At 39.2% G+C, this 17,369-nt stretch overlaps 1 protein-coding gene across 1 annotated transcript in view; it reads right to left on the bottom strand.

The window, feature by feature from the left end:
* The window catches only part of pdgfrb (platelet-derived growth factor receptor, beta polypeptide), a 44,068-nt gene that overhangs the window by 21,756 nt on the left and 4,943 nt on the right, over positions 1 to 17,369 (bottom strand). The window contains exons 2-4 of the mRNA XM_089022810.1: positions 2,883 to 2,943; positions 574 to 891; positions 195 to 452 (exon numbers count right to left, since the gene is read on the bottom strand). Coding sequence (XP_088878936.1) covers positions 195 to 452; positions 574 to 891; positions 2,883 to 2,943 — 637 coding nt within the window. The remainder of the gene's footprint in view (positions 1 to 194; positions 453 to 573; positions 892 to 2,882; positions 2,944 to 17,369) is intronic.

Raw genomic sequence — 17,369 nt, 5'->3', positions numbered from 1 at the left:
GTGGCAGTGCCAGACCTCTGCTTTGATAGGTGCCTGCTCTGTGATCCTATCACCCATCGTGAGGAAAAAAGCGGTTTGGATAATTGATGGATGGATAGAGTTGAGAATGGGCTTTTTCATCAAAGTGTTGGGGATCCGCTGGCAGTGCGTGTGGAAGCGAGTTAATAATTGTGCTTCAAATTTTGTTTACCTACCAAAGATACTGAGAACGTTGAAAGCCTTGGACTCTTTCACCTCTCCATTCATCTCTCCGCGACACACATATGTTCTGTCTTCTAAGGCTGCAGTGTACCCCTCACTGGGGACATATAGCCCCTTGACTGGGAGATATGTTTCCTTCTCATAGAGGGAGACGTTGATGTTGGGGTTGGTGACCACACATGGAATGGTGGTCAGCTCACTGGTCTTGGTCAGCATGCCGTGAACGCTCTCAACAAACCATACCTGCGGGTCTGCGGGCAGAAAAAGTCAGTGTTGGATTCACTCAAATAATCAAATTCAGCAGAGAATCAAACAATGGCTTCTCCACAGTGTTTACAGTAACATTTGCTTAAACATGGCTAACGTCCAAACCTGGGACAAAGACATCCACCTCCTTCCTTTCTCCAGTGTGTCGATCAATGCACTGATACACTCCAGTGTGCTTCCAGCTTACATTCCACAGGATTAAGGAGCTGGATGTGGCGCCGTCCTGCATGATTTGGTAGCTCCGAACACCATTTTGGTCCTGTTCGACCTGGAAATAAGGAACGTCATCTCTCTTGAACTCCCAGGCAGTCTCCCCAAAGCTCGAACAGGTGAGCGTGATCGAGGAGCCCACGGCTAGGATGAGCTGGCCGTCATGTGGTATGACCTCCAGGCATCTCACGTTGGCGCAGAGACACAGAAGAACTGCAGTGGACACAATGAGGAGGCGTCAGGTTGGAGGTCAGGGAGACCAAAGTAGATTGCCGTGGGGTCAGAGGTTAAATCAACACGAAATGCCAGATCACTCTCTGCCTTACGATGTTGACAGATAAGAGTTGGGCGGTGTGGAGATGACAATGTCAATGACAGATGTATTAAAACGGGAACAGGTCAGATGGGATGCATCCATCGCAATTTACTTTAAATACATATAAAGGACATAAGATGGTGATGCCATTGTTGTGTGAAATAAGATTTTGACACTCAATAAAATCTGTGGAAATAACGATTTTAATTACTTTTTTCAAAATTGACCATTTCCAAGTTGAGGTTGTCGGTTTCTAACTGCTCGTTTTCTTAATAATAATAATACATTTTATTTCAAGCGCCTTTCAAAACACCCAAGGACACTTTACAATAAAAACAATAAAACAAAGCACATAACAATAAAACCATAAGTAAAATGATACATAATAAAATAGCAGATAGAACTATACATTGAAAGCAATTTTAAACAAGTGGGTTTTGAGGTGAGCCTTGAAAATAGGGAGGGAGTCAATATTGCGGACGTTGGGTGGAAGAGAATTCCAGAGTTTGGGAGCAGAGCGGCTGAAAGCTCTGCATCCCATCGTGGTGAGACGGGCAGAGGGCACATCGAGGTGAAGGGAGGACGAGGATCTGAGGGACCGAGAGGGAACAGAGATTTGAAGCAGGTCAGAAAGATAGGGAGGGGCAATGTTATGGATGGCTTTGAATGTAAACAGAATGCAGCATCTTTGTTAGTAATGTAAGAAATTCCAATTAAAAACAAAACCATGTTGACTGAAGTCAAACAAGTCGTCATGGATTTTTTCTATATTGGAATTCTGGATTTGCCGGACACTTTATTTTATCTTTATAATACCTTCCTAATCACCAAAGACTAATATTTGAACTGAAATTTGGCATTCATGTTGTACATGAAATTGCAGCCGAATGCGCAATCTGGTTTACGTGAATAAAACATAGTCTCACTTTAAACATAAGATGCAACAGATTTGACAGACCCCCGCCCCCTCCTTTGACGATGAGGTGGACGTCTCTAGAAAATGTCCGTGTTTCTCAATGTAAGTGATTGGAAAAGCATGATGTTCAGTCTTCTGTTGTGACAGTTTTGCGATCTGGCGGCCAGGTGACAACGTTTTCATTTAATTTTAATTAATTTAATTTAATTTAATTTAATAAGGAAATCTAAGATGGCGTCCGAGTAGGCAACTGTCAGCAAGTACAGTCTCCATCGAGGAGGAGACTGTGCTGAGCGGTTGCGCCTTTTCGTCAGCACGAATATGTCAGCACCGTTTTTGATTGGGAGGAATGTCAGTGCCATTTGATTCTCATCGCTGGACAGCTCTGGGGCGATTGTGCTTTTTTGTGCCTGTAATGGGCAGCATTTTCACGAATTTCATTCGGAGCTGTTGGACAGTCAGCGGCTGGATGGATGCATGGCTTGAGGATCCATGAAGAAGGAAGCGAGCTTCAGAAGGGCGCCGATGAATATGTGAAGCTGTCGTGGATGTGCAGGAGATGTGAGACAATCTCTTTCACCAATGGATGCTACGGCTCCGTGTTTGCTTTCAACATTTAGCGTGTAGCGGACATGCACAATACACCATGGCGTCCCAGATGCACTGGTGAAAAAGATACTTTGATCATTCCCTCTTTCATCTAGAAGTGCTTCATACAATAAAGAGGGCGCAGAAAATGCTGAAGATTAAATGACTGTGTCTTTGTGTTGTCACATAAATATTTTTTTTGTTCTTTTGACTTCAAGATGGCGCCGTGAGAGTGCCTGCTTTTCCAGCAGTTCCTGTATTTTGTTTTTGTACTTCCTCCTTCCATATGTTGTCTGTACATTTCTGTACAAAGTACATTTCTCCACTGCAAGACTAACAAAGGCTCATCCAATCTAATCAAATCCAATTTTTTTGTGTTCTTACCTGTGACTGCCAAACGGAGTGTTAAGACGGTCTGACTCTTCATAGTGGAGTGAGTCATTTTCTGAAAGCAAACAGACGAGACCATTTAGAGCACAGCTGTCAAAGTCAAGCCCACCACATCATTTTATTTCACCCGGGAAAGCAAATCAAACTTATGAAATACTCTGATGCTTGCTAAAGTCCGAACCAAAATTTCAAATTGTCATGTATAAACCACAATAACAGTCATTATTCTTTACTTCAGATTTGAAAACTAGTTATTCATTAATTTGCTGTGTGCTCAATATGTAATATGTGGAGGGGGTTAAAAATTCGAATGGCTTCCCCAAATTCATAGCGGCCCCCAAGAAGAAACCTTAATTACAATGAGTTTCACACCCATGATTTAGAGCAGGGGTCTCAAACTCAATTTACCCGGGGGTTATTTAGTCTGGGTGAGGCTGGGCCGCATCAGGATTTTCACAAGAAAAGCAGAGATAAAACGTTCCAATGTTCTCAAAATCTTTATTTTTAACACATAAAAAATAATTACATGAATAAATGGAAAAATGAATAAAAAATAAATTAACCAGTAATAAATAAATAAAATAATTATAATGATCATAAGGCAGATACAGACAACTGACAAAAACACAGGAAACTAATTATTTTAATAAAGTTTCAAATGTCTGTATTCACAGTTCTTTAACCTTTGACTTTTTGAACATAAATAAAATATTAAACATGAACTGTCCTAAATATGGCATCTCTTGCCTACTTCTTGCTGCTAGAGACCTGGCAGCGCTTCTTTTCACAAAGGCGAGCCACATTTGGCTTGAGGGAGGAGGCATTGGAGACTGAGTAGGGCTTGAAGATGCTCATCAGTAAGTCTGGACCCGTACTTGGACTTATTGAAGTTCAAGGTGGAGAAGAGCTTCTCACATAAGTATGTGCTCCCAAAAAGACACATGGTCCGCTTGAAGATGTGGGAAAGTTCAGGGAAGCTGGGCGTTAACTCTCTCAAACATTGCCCAAGCTTGTCTGCTTCTCCATTCACATCCCTGAACTTGGCTTTGAGTGCAGAGTGGCACTGTAGGTCACAGAGCTCCATGTGGAACACAGGAGGGGCATCTGCACATCAAAAGAGAAATGTGGCTTTGTGCGTCTTGAAGTCTGCAAATCTCTGATTAAATTCCCTCTGTAGCTCCAAAATGGTGGTTTGTTCCATGGTTTGTTCAGCGGTTTGTTCAGCTTCACACACAAGTTTCATTCATATCAATCATGCGGGCCGCACTAACATTAATCTTTCATGTCAAGGCGGGCCACAAAATATTCTTTCGGGGGCCGCAGTTGGCCCGCGGGCCGCGAGTTTGAAACCCCTGATTTAGAGCAATTGGGTGTGTACATAACCACAACGGACACCAAAAGGAACTTCTAGGCAGTTGCGGGTGATATCTTATTTGAAGTTTAAAAATATTGCTTTGTCCATTACGTATCCACTTAAAATAACATAAGCAGCAAGAAAATCTGTTTTGTGTTCACCCCAATTAGCATACAACAGTTAACCTTGTTCCACAAGCCTTTGACCTCCTATCGTTGATGGATGGATTTTTTGGCCCTCACAGAATCCATTAGGCTGAGTTCGGTTTGAGCTCTGTGTCAAACTGATCTGCTTTCAATCAGAGAACAGAAACGATAAAGAAAAGTCCCCGATATATTCGTTGCCATGTGTTGATTTGATGTTTTGGAAGTGTGTGTCTGTCGCTAGTGGTGTTTGATGGCTCGCTGCACCAGAACAGAGCACCAATGTCTACCTCCGTTTTCTTTTTCGGCTCACCGAGGTTTTGACCACCAACAAAGTGGTCACTGTGTGCTTCTTTGAAACATGCACACTGGCAACAATGCTTGCGTCCAAGCTACTCTCGCGCCACGCTGAGCCATTGGTTGGTGAGGCGGTCAACAAAAGGGGGATTGAGGGCATTCACATAAGTAGTTGACGTAGGAGTGACCTCAAAAGCTTTTGCAGCACTTGGACATGAACATCATGTTCCGGACTCGCAAGCTGAATTCATGAATTGGACCTTGACTTTGGGCTGTTGAGATGATTCATGATGACCGCCATCATACCCCCAGCTTGAAGTACTCAAAGTGTAAAGTCAGAGAAATGGGGTTGTGGGGGGGGGGGGGGGTTGTTGATGTGTTTGGGCTCAAGGGCTGCAGACCATAGACGTCTGGAAACAGTTAAGGATGCCTCACTGCTAACATGTGTGCAGGAGGGTGGGAAAGAGAGAGAGGGCGGAAGTCAGAGCCTTGAGAAGAGTGAGGGTGGAGGAGGAAGCGAAGGAGGGAGCAAAGGAGGGACTGGACAAAAAAAATTGTGAAATCTATCAAAACATGTAATTCACTTGTGTGATGGATGAATCATTCAACATAATTTAAATCTGATACTTTTCCGGGGGAGTTTTTCTTTCCATCTTTATGATAAAAAGCAACAGCTGAACCATTTTTAAATGAACAACATTTGCAACATTACTTCAATGGCGAAAGAAAATAATACGTGATTTAAAGGACAACCGATACCTCCGGACAAGTTGTGTCCATAATTTGTAAAATCACTTCAAATGACTTCTACTGAGCATATTTTACAAAGATTCCACCGCATATAGCTATACGTTTTAAGACTCGCGCTGAATATTCAAGAAGTCTTGTTTTCGAGTTGATGACGATTCCCTACGTGACGTCACAGTTGGAACGCCCCTGACCGAGAAAGCGACACACAATGCATTTTGCGGTACTTTGTTTGGTCTGAAAACTTCATGTTGATCCGTGTTGATGGCGAAATTAGAAGGAAGACACATAAATAACACGATGGTGAATCGTTGTGTGTTGCACCAAGACAACTATTTGCTATTCGCTGACACAAATTCCCAGCTGACAAATCAGCCCATTTCCAACGGAGCTTGGGCGCCATCTTCTGCATCTGGGTGCTACATTGCTGTCATTGACGGCTCGAATTGATATGGGGGACTCCTTTAATCGATTGCAAACATTTATGCTTTCCTCTTCAGAACTATTTGAATGATATTCATAACTGGATGAGTAAGCATCTTCTCCGAATCTGAAGCCATTGTTTTGATTGTCGAGCAAGGCAAGACGTCTTGGCGTGACGTCATGAACAAGCAGGCGGGACCTTCTGAAACTGACCACTTCCGGTTTCATTTTGAAGTTGTTTTTGGACACTTTAAGTCATTTTTATTGCTGTTTTTCATTTGACTAAAAATATCAGCCTGTGTGTTTTGGGTATTTTAGATGCTATAAAATGGTTTTCTGTTTAGGAAACAAAAAAAATGGTGTCGGTTGTCTTTAAGCGGAAACTGTACAGACAACATCCGAAATCCCCAAATCCTGTTTGCATTCACATTCACTGCACTCACTAAATATAATTTGAAAACAGGAGCCAACCTCTTTTTTTGTCAAAGCACGCTACAGATTCTCGTTTTCTTTCCAACTTACCTTGATGCAGTCAGCGTTGTGCCCGTTAAAATGTCTTGGATTCGCAAGTGAAAGGACACTTTGAATCTCTCTACTTTAATCTAAAATTACTTCAAAAAAAGTGTATACAGGAAGAGTGTTTAAGATTGCACAACTGCGTATGTATTATGTGTTGTGTTGTTTTATAATTTTATGTTCACTGTTCTGTTGATGGCGGCATCGGTACAAGCAACAGCTCCCCTCTCTTCTGTCGTTGCACTGTGCTCGAGAGCTCCAATGTCTGCCTCTGTTTTCATTTTTCTTTTTGTCTTTGTGTGGCTATGATGTGGACTGCTTACTGAGTTTTTTTTAGCACTGATTTTGATTGGGAGGAATGTCGGCGCTATTTGTCTGTCAATGCTAGACACCCCCGGCTGGGGCTCTTTCTGTTTTTTGCGCATGTAAATGGCAGCATTTTTCACGCCAAAATTTTGTTCAGTGGAGATGTCAGCGCCATTGGACAGTCTGTGTTGATGCGGCTGGATGCCTAAGTTTAAAATCGGGAGAGAGGACCGTCGGCTCTGAGCACAGATGCGTATTTGTAACCAAGAGTCTTAGATTGGAAATTAAATTGATAAACATGTTTTTTTTTCATTAATGGGTCCTGCGACTTCTTGTTCACTTTAAAAATTTAATTGTAGCCGACGTATGCGCATTTTGAGCATGACGTCTCTGATGCACTGGTGAAAGGACACTTTGATTTTCTCTTCTTTCATCTCAAACTAGTTTGAATGACAAAGTGTATTAAGGAAAAGTGATTCGGATTGTACGCCTGTTCAAGTTTTATGTTATGTGTTTTGTTTATTATTTTCCTTTATGTTAACTGTTTTGTTAAGGACAACCGACGTCTCCGGACAAGTTGTGTCCATAATTTGTAAAATGTCTTCAAATGACTTCTACTGAGCGTATTTTACAAAGATTCCACCACATAGAGTTATATTTTACATTTTAAGACTCGCGCTGAATATTCCGGAAGTCTTGTTTTTGAGTTGGTGACGAGTCCGTACGTTACGTCACTGAAGGAACGCCCCTGACCGAAAAAAAGGACACATTGTAGCAGTCCTTCCATCACGTCAATGCATTTTGCTGTACTTTGGTCTAAAAACGTCATGTAGGACGAAAAAGAGGCAGAAGAGGGCGACAAAGCACCATGTAAGGAATTAATCAGCCTGTGGAAACGGGCTGATTAATTCCTTACACGGCTTTGTCGCCATGTTCTGCCTTTTTTGGGTGCGACATTTCCCACCCCCGATGCCTCAAAATGACACGGAATAAATTCTTTAATCGATTAGAAACATGTATGCTTTCTTCTTCAGAACTATTTGAATCATATTCATAACTGGATGAGTAACAAGAAAGCATATTCTCAGAATCTGAAGCCATTGTTTTGATTCTCGAGCAAGGCAAGATGTCTTGCCGTGACACCACGAACACGGGGTCGGGACCTTCTGAAACTGGCCACTTCCGGTTTCAAATTGAAGTACTTTTTAGACACTTTAAGTCATTTTTATTGGTGTTTTGCATTTGACTAAAAATATTACTGCGTGTTTTGGGTATTTCAGATGCTATTAAACGTTTTTCTGATGTCAGTTAGGAAACAAAAAAGTGACGTCATTTGTCCTTTAAGCCCTTTGCTACAAGTGCAGCGCTTGGGAAAGCGCTATATAATGTCAGTTTGATTTCAAATGGTTGCTTTATAGAATTCTCTTCAAGTGCAAGAATAAATAAAGTCAAATCAAGCATGTCAGTTAAAAGTTCAACTCATTATTTCATATTGAGAGTTCGAACACACACTCCCACTTTAGGCTTAAAACCCCAAAATTGGAATTATTTGTTTGTTAGAGGTCAATATATTGTCAAAGTTTCAAAGTCATGTTTGTTTAAAACGAGTTGCCTTTGGCATTTCCGCTCGCAAAAATGAAGAGCTCCTGTGGTGGTCCAAAAACATGGCTGGGCTATTTCCTGTCCCATTTGCTGCTTCTAATAAAAATAGGTGAAAGGCGAGTTCATTTTCATAGCACCTTTTATGACAGTTCAAAGTGCTTTATATGAAAATTGTACAGGAGGAGTAAAAAGAAATGACAAAAAAACTATAAAATCATATTTTAATAAAATGATTAAAAGTGTCTGTGTCTTTTGTGTAAGAAATATCCACTAAGTGTAATACATTTAGTGCGATGCAACCAAAAAAACGTTTTTAATTTGTGAAGGGAGCATAACAAGATTAAATGTTGTGGATCTTAACTATTTAATTCCAACTTGTATCATCTAAAAGGTTCAAGTGTTCAAGATTCATTGGAGACGATGATGGAGCAAGTGACATCAGAATTTTCCAGAGGGAGACATTTACTTTTTGTCTTATCTGTAATGTTGTATCTCTGAAATGGAATGCAAAGTAATTGCGTGACCTGTCGGACAGCAGTTCAGAAGGGACTTAAAGGGTTCTCAGTCTGTCTACAACAGAAAGCAATAATAATAATAATAATAATAATAATAATAATAATAATAATAGGTTTATGTTGTTGTTATACGGATCTGTGATCTCAAGTGCCAGGAGGAAGCAGCCATTTATTTACACAATATTCATCCATCCATTCATCTATTCATCCATCCATCCATTACTTGAACCACTTTGTATGCATAAGGGTCACAGGGTTGTTGGAGCACATTTCCACGGATTTCAAGTATATGGTGGGTTGTCAGGCAAGCAATCAAACTCACTTTTGCACCAAAGGACAAGTTAGAGTGATCATTTTATATACCGTGTATGATTTTAGAATGTGGGAGGAAACCGGAGCCCCCAGAGAAATCCCACGCAGGGAACGAGAGGGAATGGAAATGTGAACAAGGTCAGATAGACAATGTATGGGCATTATTTCCGTTTATTTTGATAACTTCACTGAAGAATAACTTTTCAATTCCTGTTTACAGATGTGAAGACTGCCTTTGTAGATCTCCTAATGAACCCTCAGATTTGGTTCTGTGTCACCTGCAATCTGCTTGTTTTCTTTTTTGAGCTTTTGAAAGAGTAACGGAGGGTTCCTTTTGTTGATGTTAACACAAACATGGGTTGTATGCCAGGGAATGCTTGGTCGATTAACCCCCAGGCCCCTCTACACACACACACACACACACACACACACACACACGCACACACACACACACACACACACACACACACACACACACACACACACACACACACACACACACACACACACACACACACACACACACACGCACACGCACACACACACACACACACACACACACGCAAACACACGCACACACACGCACACACACATGCACACACACACACAGGCACGCAAACAATAATACTTGTTCCCCTAACCCCCTTTTTGTCACGAGTGTGTGTGTGCGTATTTGTGTGTATGTGTGGGGGGCGGGGGGGGGTCTGACGTTCCCACAGTATTCCTCTAAAACTTTCCCAGGACCGCTGATACACTCGGGACCCGGCTGGTGATGATGACGAAAATCGAGGGGTCGCACTCACCCACTTTAGGAAGGGTGGGGGGTCCAAAAAGAGGAGCGCCTCCACGAAGGGGGAGTCGGAGCTAATGGCTGCTGAGTGCTGACAGCTCCACGTGACAACAAGCCCAAGGCGAGTGGCAATAACAAATCTCAAGATGATGCCAGTTCTCGGTAAAACAAGCTCAACACTGAGTTTTAGAGAACCAAGTTCAGTGTATGAAATATGTTTTTAGAAGCGATAAAGTTCTACTGACATATGCAACTGACCCACAGTATGGAACGTGATCGGCAGAACAAAATGGATTGTGTGAAAACAGATTTGGAAAGTGTTCAATTGAGTTCATTGAGACAAGTGGTTTTGAAATTAGCACAAGCATATTTGGGGAGAAAAGTGGAAATGGTGTCCCAAGATAAATTGCAAGCTTGACTTTAATTAATCATAACTGCCTACAGTGTCACTGTAATTCAGGAAAGTATTAATAAAGTACCATAATTTTATTTTCTTTATGTTTGGAATGAACATCGCTCAGGGATACGTGAAATATGTGAAATTTAATTCAACTTATTTGAATCAGGCTTGAATTTACTAATTTCATAGCCTTTTTTTCGATAATTCCATTTATTTTTTTACAGTTCGTTTGCAGTTCATTTTTAAAGTAACATTCAGTTGTATTCAACTTTTAAATATGTCCAATACATTAGCATTACATTTTTACGATTGTTTTCAAAAATTTATTAATGTTATGTTTGTTTTATTAATTTAATTTTATGTCAAATACAGAGAGATTTTGACCTTACATATTTTGTGGAAAATAAAACTGCCTCGAATTTACCAAATTTAGTTTTGTGTCAGCCATAGAAAGAAAAAAAATATATACACTATATATATATCTTTTTTCTTCTTTTCCTTTCGGCTTTTCCCCTCAACACTATATATATATGGACTGCAAATTTCCCCATTGTGGGACGAATAAAGGTATTCTGATTCTGATTCTGATATATATATCTATGTATCATTAAAAAAGTATATATATATATATATATATATATATATATATATATATATTTCATTTATGCTGTATGTCATACATATTAGCATATTTGACAATAAAGCTGACTTTGACTTAGATATATATATATATATATATATATATATATATATATATATATATATATATATATATATATATCCCAAACTCGATATATATATATATATATATATATATATATATATATATATATATATATATATATATATACAGATACACATATATACAGTACTGTATTTACTGTATATATATACAGTAAAGTCTCGTTATATCGATACTCTCGGGAGTCAGAAAAAATGACGATATAACCGTACTATCGATATATCCATCCTGCGCCGAACTGCATTAAAAGGGGGGGGGGGGGGCAATACGTACATGGGGGATCTTTGATATGGCATGTAATTTTATCATTGGGTTCATGGATTGCGTATCGAGCATGCTTTTTGTACAGTAGTGAAGTGAAAAATAAACGTATGCATAAAATAAAAACATCTTTACACTCTTTTAATGATACATAGATATATATTTTTCTTTCTTTTGTCACATTTTCCCAAACTGAGTGGACAATGTTTTTTAAAACAGTTTGTTGAATAAGTACCATTTGCAGTGGCTATGTGGAGAATATAGAGACTCAAATCACTATCATTATTATTATTATTATTATTATTATTATTATTATTATTATTATTATTATTATTATTATTATTATTATTATTATTATGTACTCTTATCTCTATCAATATTGTATTTACAACATCATCAAGTGGACAACTGCACAAACCCGAAGGTGAGCAATTTTCAAGAATGATTTCATTATACCATGAGATTGATTGTTTTTTCTCACATCAACTGAAATAAACAAAAACTACTGCCCATTCCTGCGTTTTAATTTTTGTCAGCACAAAAAAAAATTGGATTGGCCACATTTTTCTTTTGTTAGTCAATGCATCTTAATGACAAACTCGAAGCAAGTGCAAGAGGCTTTTATTGTTGAAGCCGAATGATTTGCTAAAAAGACATATTTGACCTTATTGCACTTTGGAAAATATTTTAGGCGGGATAATAATAGAGGACTGAATCGAGTTGGTATTTATTTAAGCAATGGTACAATAATCACCATGACGGGTGAACTGTTATCCCACTGCGCATTAGTTTTCTCACAGATGCTGGGAATTCGGTGACAGACTGACCCTTTCCGCTCTCTATAAACAAGAGCAGCTCCACTCAAAGTGTCACCGGTCGAGGGGAAGGATACTAAAATGGATCGTAAGAAGAGGCGCTCGGCCCACGCGGGCTCATGACCGGTTACATGTACATGCGTCCCCCAGCGACTTGTAATCCCACCTCTGGGTTCATCTTGACACAGTGGAGCTTCGTGTTTGATTTAAACATCTGGCAATGATGAAAAAATGTGTGATGAGGTGAGAAATGATTTCCGAATCCTATTTTTGCCAAACATGGGTGTCCTTAGAATGGTAATTCTGTATGTGCACTTTACATACACATGCCAGTTTATTAAGGATGCCTTTATTAATTGAGTCTAACACAAACATTCGGCAATAAAACCTACATTCACGAGAGCAGTAATGTTAAGCTTTAATTCAATCTGTTTGGAAGAGCGGTTGATTTATTCTCAAGGGAAATTTTCCAAAAGGGCTTGTGAACCACAGCTGGAGGGTTCGCACTTCCTGTTCGGGAATCTCTCCTGAACCGGAGTGGGTGTGCGGCAGTGCTGAATCAAGTAGGCCAACATGACCACTAACCAGAAACTTATGCAAACAACTGGAGTACGAGATGATGCGGTGTAGACATGCAAAGGGGAAAAAACATCCTACAAGGGACACACGTACACAACATTCCGTATGAGGAGGACCGAGTCACACACACGCGCACACACACACACACACACACACACACACACACACACACACACACGCACACACACACACACACACACACACACACACACACACACACACAGAATAACACACAGATGTTTTTTTTTTCATACAGGAAGTGTCAAACTCCCCAAAAAAAACGTCCATGTGCACAAAGTTAACTATCCCGTAAAACAAGTAGATTACATTCCCAAGTACTACCCTTGACTAAAGCCTTAGATGATCAGTGTAAATTGGCCTAGGCTGTGGGAAAATAATACCCCGGTGTGTCTTTGTCCAAACAAACCTTCATTTTTTTTCACTCAGCCAATTCTCACTGAAGCCAACCTTTTGCTCCTTCGGGAGAATTTGAACACTGCAAAATCAGCAGTTACATTTCATGTAAGAGACTTCCTCTGTTGGTTTTATGTACTTTATATATACAGTGTCTTTTGATGCTTTTATGGCAGTTGATAGAAAAATGTCAATAGTATAGAAGTGGGATGAGACAGGCGTGAGAATCCATTCCCATGTCACCCTCCAGTGCAAAGCTGGAGGTCTTGATGTGTTGTGATTTTTACTGTTTGAATCCAAGCGCAAAAGCGTAAACACGGTTGAAGAGAACATCATGCTCAGGTGTACTTGTTGAGTGATGGCTCCGATCAAGGTCAAAGAATCTCTGGGAATGGGATGGTTGACAATGAATGAGTAAAAAAAAAAAAAAAAAACATCTTGCATTGTGTGCTTTCGGAATACAGTGAGACCTCAACTTACGAACTTAATTGATTCCCAGACAGAGTGTGTAAGGCGAAAAGTGTGTATCTCAAAAAACCATTAAAAACCATTAAAATTGGAATAATCCGTTCCCGGGTTTCCATAAAATATACTTTTCAACTAAATAAGCCTTAAAACTACACACAACATACCTTATTCTATGTATAATAAATGAAAGAAATACTGCATTGTATCATAAAGTCACTTTAGTTACATTTGTGATGGTCATTTATGACTTGATGGAATGCCATTGGAGGTCAAAGGTCAAAGGGAATTGCTGTTTGGAAAGAGAGGCGCATTACATGAGGACTGTAATTAAAGAAATAAACTGTGCTGTAAAATAAAGTTTTATTTACCTTTTTGATGGTCGTTGATGGCTTATGGAAGGAGAGTCACCTTCCATAAGGACTGTTGGTAATTTAACCTCTGGTGCCGTTCGGTCGTGTGCTTCCACCGAAGATCACTCCGCCAGCCGTGGTGGGTGTGTATTATGAAAATAGTGCTTATTATAAAGTTTAATTTTCATAAATTTGACGTTTGTAAGACAAAAAGTTTGTAAGTTGAGGTGTTTGTAAGTTGAGGTCTCACTGTACTAGCAAAAAAATGTCCAAAAAAAACCAACCCAGATCTGCTTTGGTGACCACCCAGCTGACATTCTCAGACAACACATGCTCTGGAAACTGCTTTTGTGGTTTCCTCCATCAAATTGAGCAGCAATCTGTGTTTGTAGTAGCAGCGGTAGGTCATTATTTATAAAGAGTAAAGAACTCTTACGTCAAGACCAACAGTGGAGGAGAATGACAGTTTTGGATGTGGCCGGCGTTTGATATGGCTTCAATGGATTGAGTTCTCTGCTTTTTTTAGGGGGAACGCTTTACAAGATCAAACACATTAAGGTATCGCCATTAAAACCTGAAACTTGTACATGTTTCTATTCTTTGTACACAGTCAATCTTGACGTTGTCGCCACCCGCGCCTCAATTCAAACAACTTTTGTTTTTCTTAAAACAAACACGACCCGCCCACAACTGAAAATATTTCTGTTCATATGGGGATAGATGGATATCAAATGTTGTTGCAATCACACCATGTTCTTCTTTGATACCGAAGGGTCCGAGCCCTTACGCCCACCTCGTGAGCAGCGGAGAAGGCCGATACGGATTTGCAGGTCCCTAGGCTCTGACGCACCCCTTCAAAAAGAAACAAAAACAGCTGAACAAAATTATAGCCAACCGTCTAAGTCCCGTTCTTTTCCATTTAAACAGCAACAGCTTGATAAGGATGGGGGCGGCAAGTCGAGCCTTGAGTAATCGGTTCCACTATTTGTGCACTTCTGGCTAAAATGGAATCCGTCAGATTCACAGTCTTGGAGCATTGAAGCTGGAATACAGATGGGCTTGTTTTAACTAGAATGGAGTGCTGTACAGAATATTTTTACCATGGAAAAAACAACAGGATGTTTTTCTTGGTCCTCCTGTGTCACTGCACTGTATCACAGATTGCAGTGCATTTTTGTTGGTGCAGAGACATTACCCACCCCCACTCACGGTCCCCGAAAAAAAAAGCAAAGCCCCCCGCTCGATTTGCTTTCATATGCAAATATATTTCGATAATTTAGTCTAGAATTTGAAATATGTCGTAGAGCGCCATTCACAAATTTGTTCTGCTTTTGGTTTTTTCATGCTTGGGTTCTGATAAAGTGCTGGCCATGGCCTTTGGCAATGTTTTTCCTTTCCACAAAGGGGAGCTTTTCCCTTTTTTCCATTTTTTGTTCCAACTTCAGCTGTTGATAAAGCGCTACATAAATCAATACGTATGTACTGTATTGCATTGCATTTTGGACAGTCGCCCTCATTTCAAACTCATACAACTTCAGACCCATATAATTTAGGAATTAACTCTTTTTTTCTGATGAAAGAAGAGAGTGTAAGGTTTCTTACGCTGCATTGAATGTTTATGTAGTCTTAAAACTCAACGTTCTTTGGGTCCTGGAAATCCAGTGACAATGACAAAAACCCTGGCACTAAAGTAGACACATTTTTGCACGTCTGGCAGTGAATGAGTTTATAGGGTAAAGAACCATATTTGGTGCATCGTGTCAAAAGGGGACATCACCACACAAGGAACCATTGGATTGGATTGGATTGGATATGCCTTTATTATTTATTGGAGAAGCGCCTTTACCAACATGCTTTTTTCAGAATCAGAATCAGAATCATCTTTATTGCCAAGTATGTAGAACACACTCATCATCTGTCTGGTCTCCGTAGGGTGGTGTCAATCACATTCTACTGCAACTACATTCACTTAATATTAACACTAATGACTGTTTTGACCACCTTACATTCAAAAAAAGGAACTCTTACACTATTACTACTTCTCTACTTGCCTCTTGTCCCCAAAATGAACCTAATCTTTTTTTTCTGGTTGATAGTGGTCCATTGGAAGGCCAAAAATAGCTTCTGTCTGTGCTTATTCTGTCACTGAGTCAATGTTTTCATCAGGTTACAGTCCGCCAGCAAACACTTCGAGTCCATCAGTGACGGACTGACGGACATGTACTGTTGGTCAGGTGATCTCAGATTTATTTTTCTACAGTCAGTGGATAGTATAAGTACAGTGTTGTTTCTTGTTGTGTGTTCAATTATTGTTACTTTTGCTATTAAATTATTGAGAATTTTGATAACCGCCGACATAATAAAATGGTGCAGCCAATGTTATGTCTACATATCAATGGGCTGCTTTAATTCCATGCCAAGTAGGTGTGCAAATAACAAAGCAGAAAATCATTTGATCCCTTTATTGATTGTGAAATGCACCATTACATTTGTGTAAACCAGCTGTTACTACATTCATGATTTAAATAACTAAATAAATAAATACATAAATAAATAATAATGATAATGATGATAATAATAATACATATAGTAATAATAATAATAATAATAATAATAATAATAATAATAATAATAATAATAATAATAATAATAATAATAATAATAATACAAGTAGTAATAATACAAGTAATAATACATATAGTAATAATAATACAATCGTAATACATTTTATTAAACTGGTAAGTAAATAGATAGATAAACAAAAAATAAATAAATACATAACTGTGACTGTAAAGTGTCCTTGAGAGCTTTGAAAGGCACTTAAAATGTAATGTATCATTATCATTATCATTATCATTATCATTATCATTATCATTATTAGTATTATAATAAATAAATAAATAAAACACAAGTGGTGTAACACAAGGTGCATCATTCAATAAAGTGCATATATTTTTCCCCTTATGGTAATATGTTTTTTTCCATAAATATTAACTCAAATGCAGATTAAAGGACAACCGACGTCACTTTTTTGTTTCTTAACTGACATCATAAAAACGGCTTATAGCATCTAAAATACCCAAAACACGCCGTATGATATTTTTATTCAAATGCATAACACCAATAAAAATGACTTAAAGTGTCCAAAATCTGCAAAAAAATTGAGCTGCAAATTGGGCATTTTCAGAAAGTCCCGCCCCCAGTTCGTGACGTAACGCCAAGACGTCTTGTATTGCTGCAGAATCAAAACAATGGCTTCAGAGTCGGAGAATATGCTTTCTTGTTACACATCCAGTTATGAATATGATTCAAATAGTTCTGAAGAGGAAGCATACATGTTTGCAAACGATTAAATAATTTATTCCGTGCCATTAAGAGGCAACATTGAGGGGAGATGTCTCAACGAAAAAAGAGGCACAAAATGGCGGCCTCCTGTGACCACCTCCG

This window comes from Hippocampus bargibanti, linkage group LG02 (genome assembly GCF_051943395.1).
Source record: "Hippocampus bargibanti isolate YZ-2025 linkage group LG02, ASM5194339v1, whole genome shotgun sequence".
Classification (NCBI taxonomy): Eukaryota; Metazoa; Chordata; class Actinopteri; order Syngnathiformes; family Syngnathidae; genus Hippocampus; species Hippocampus bargibanti.
This window is presented reverse-complemented; position numbering and strand designations above follow the sequence as displayed.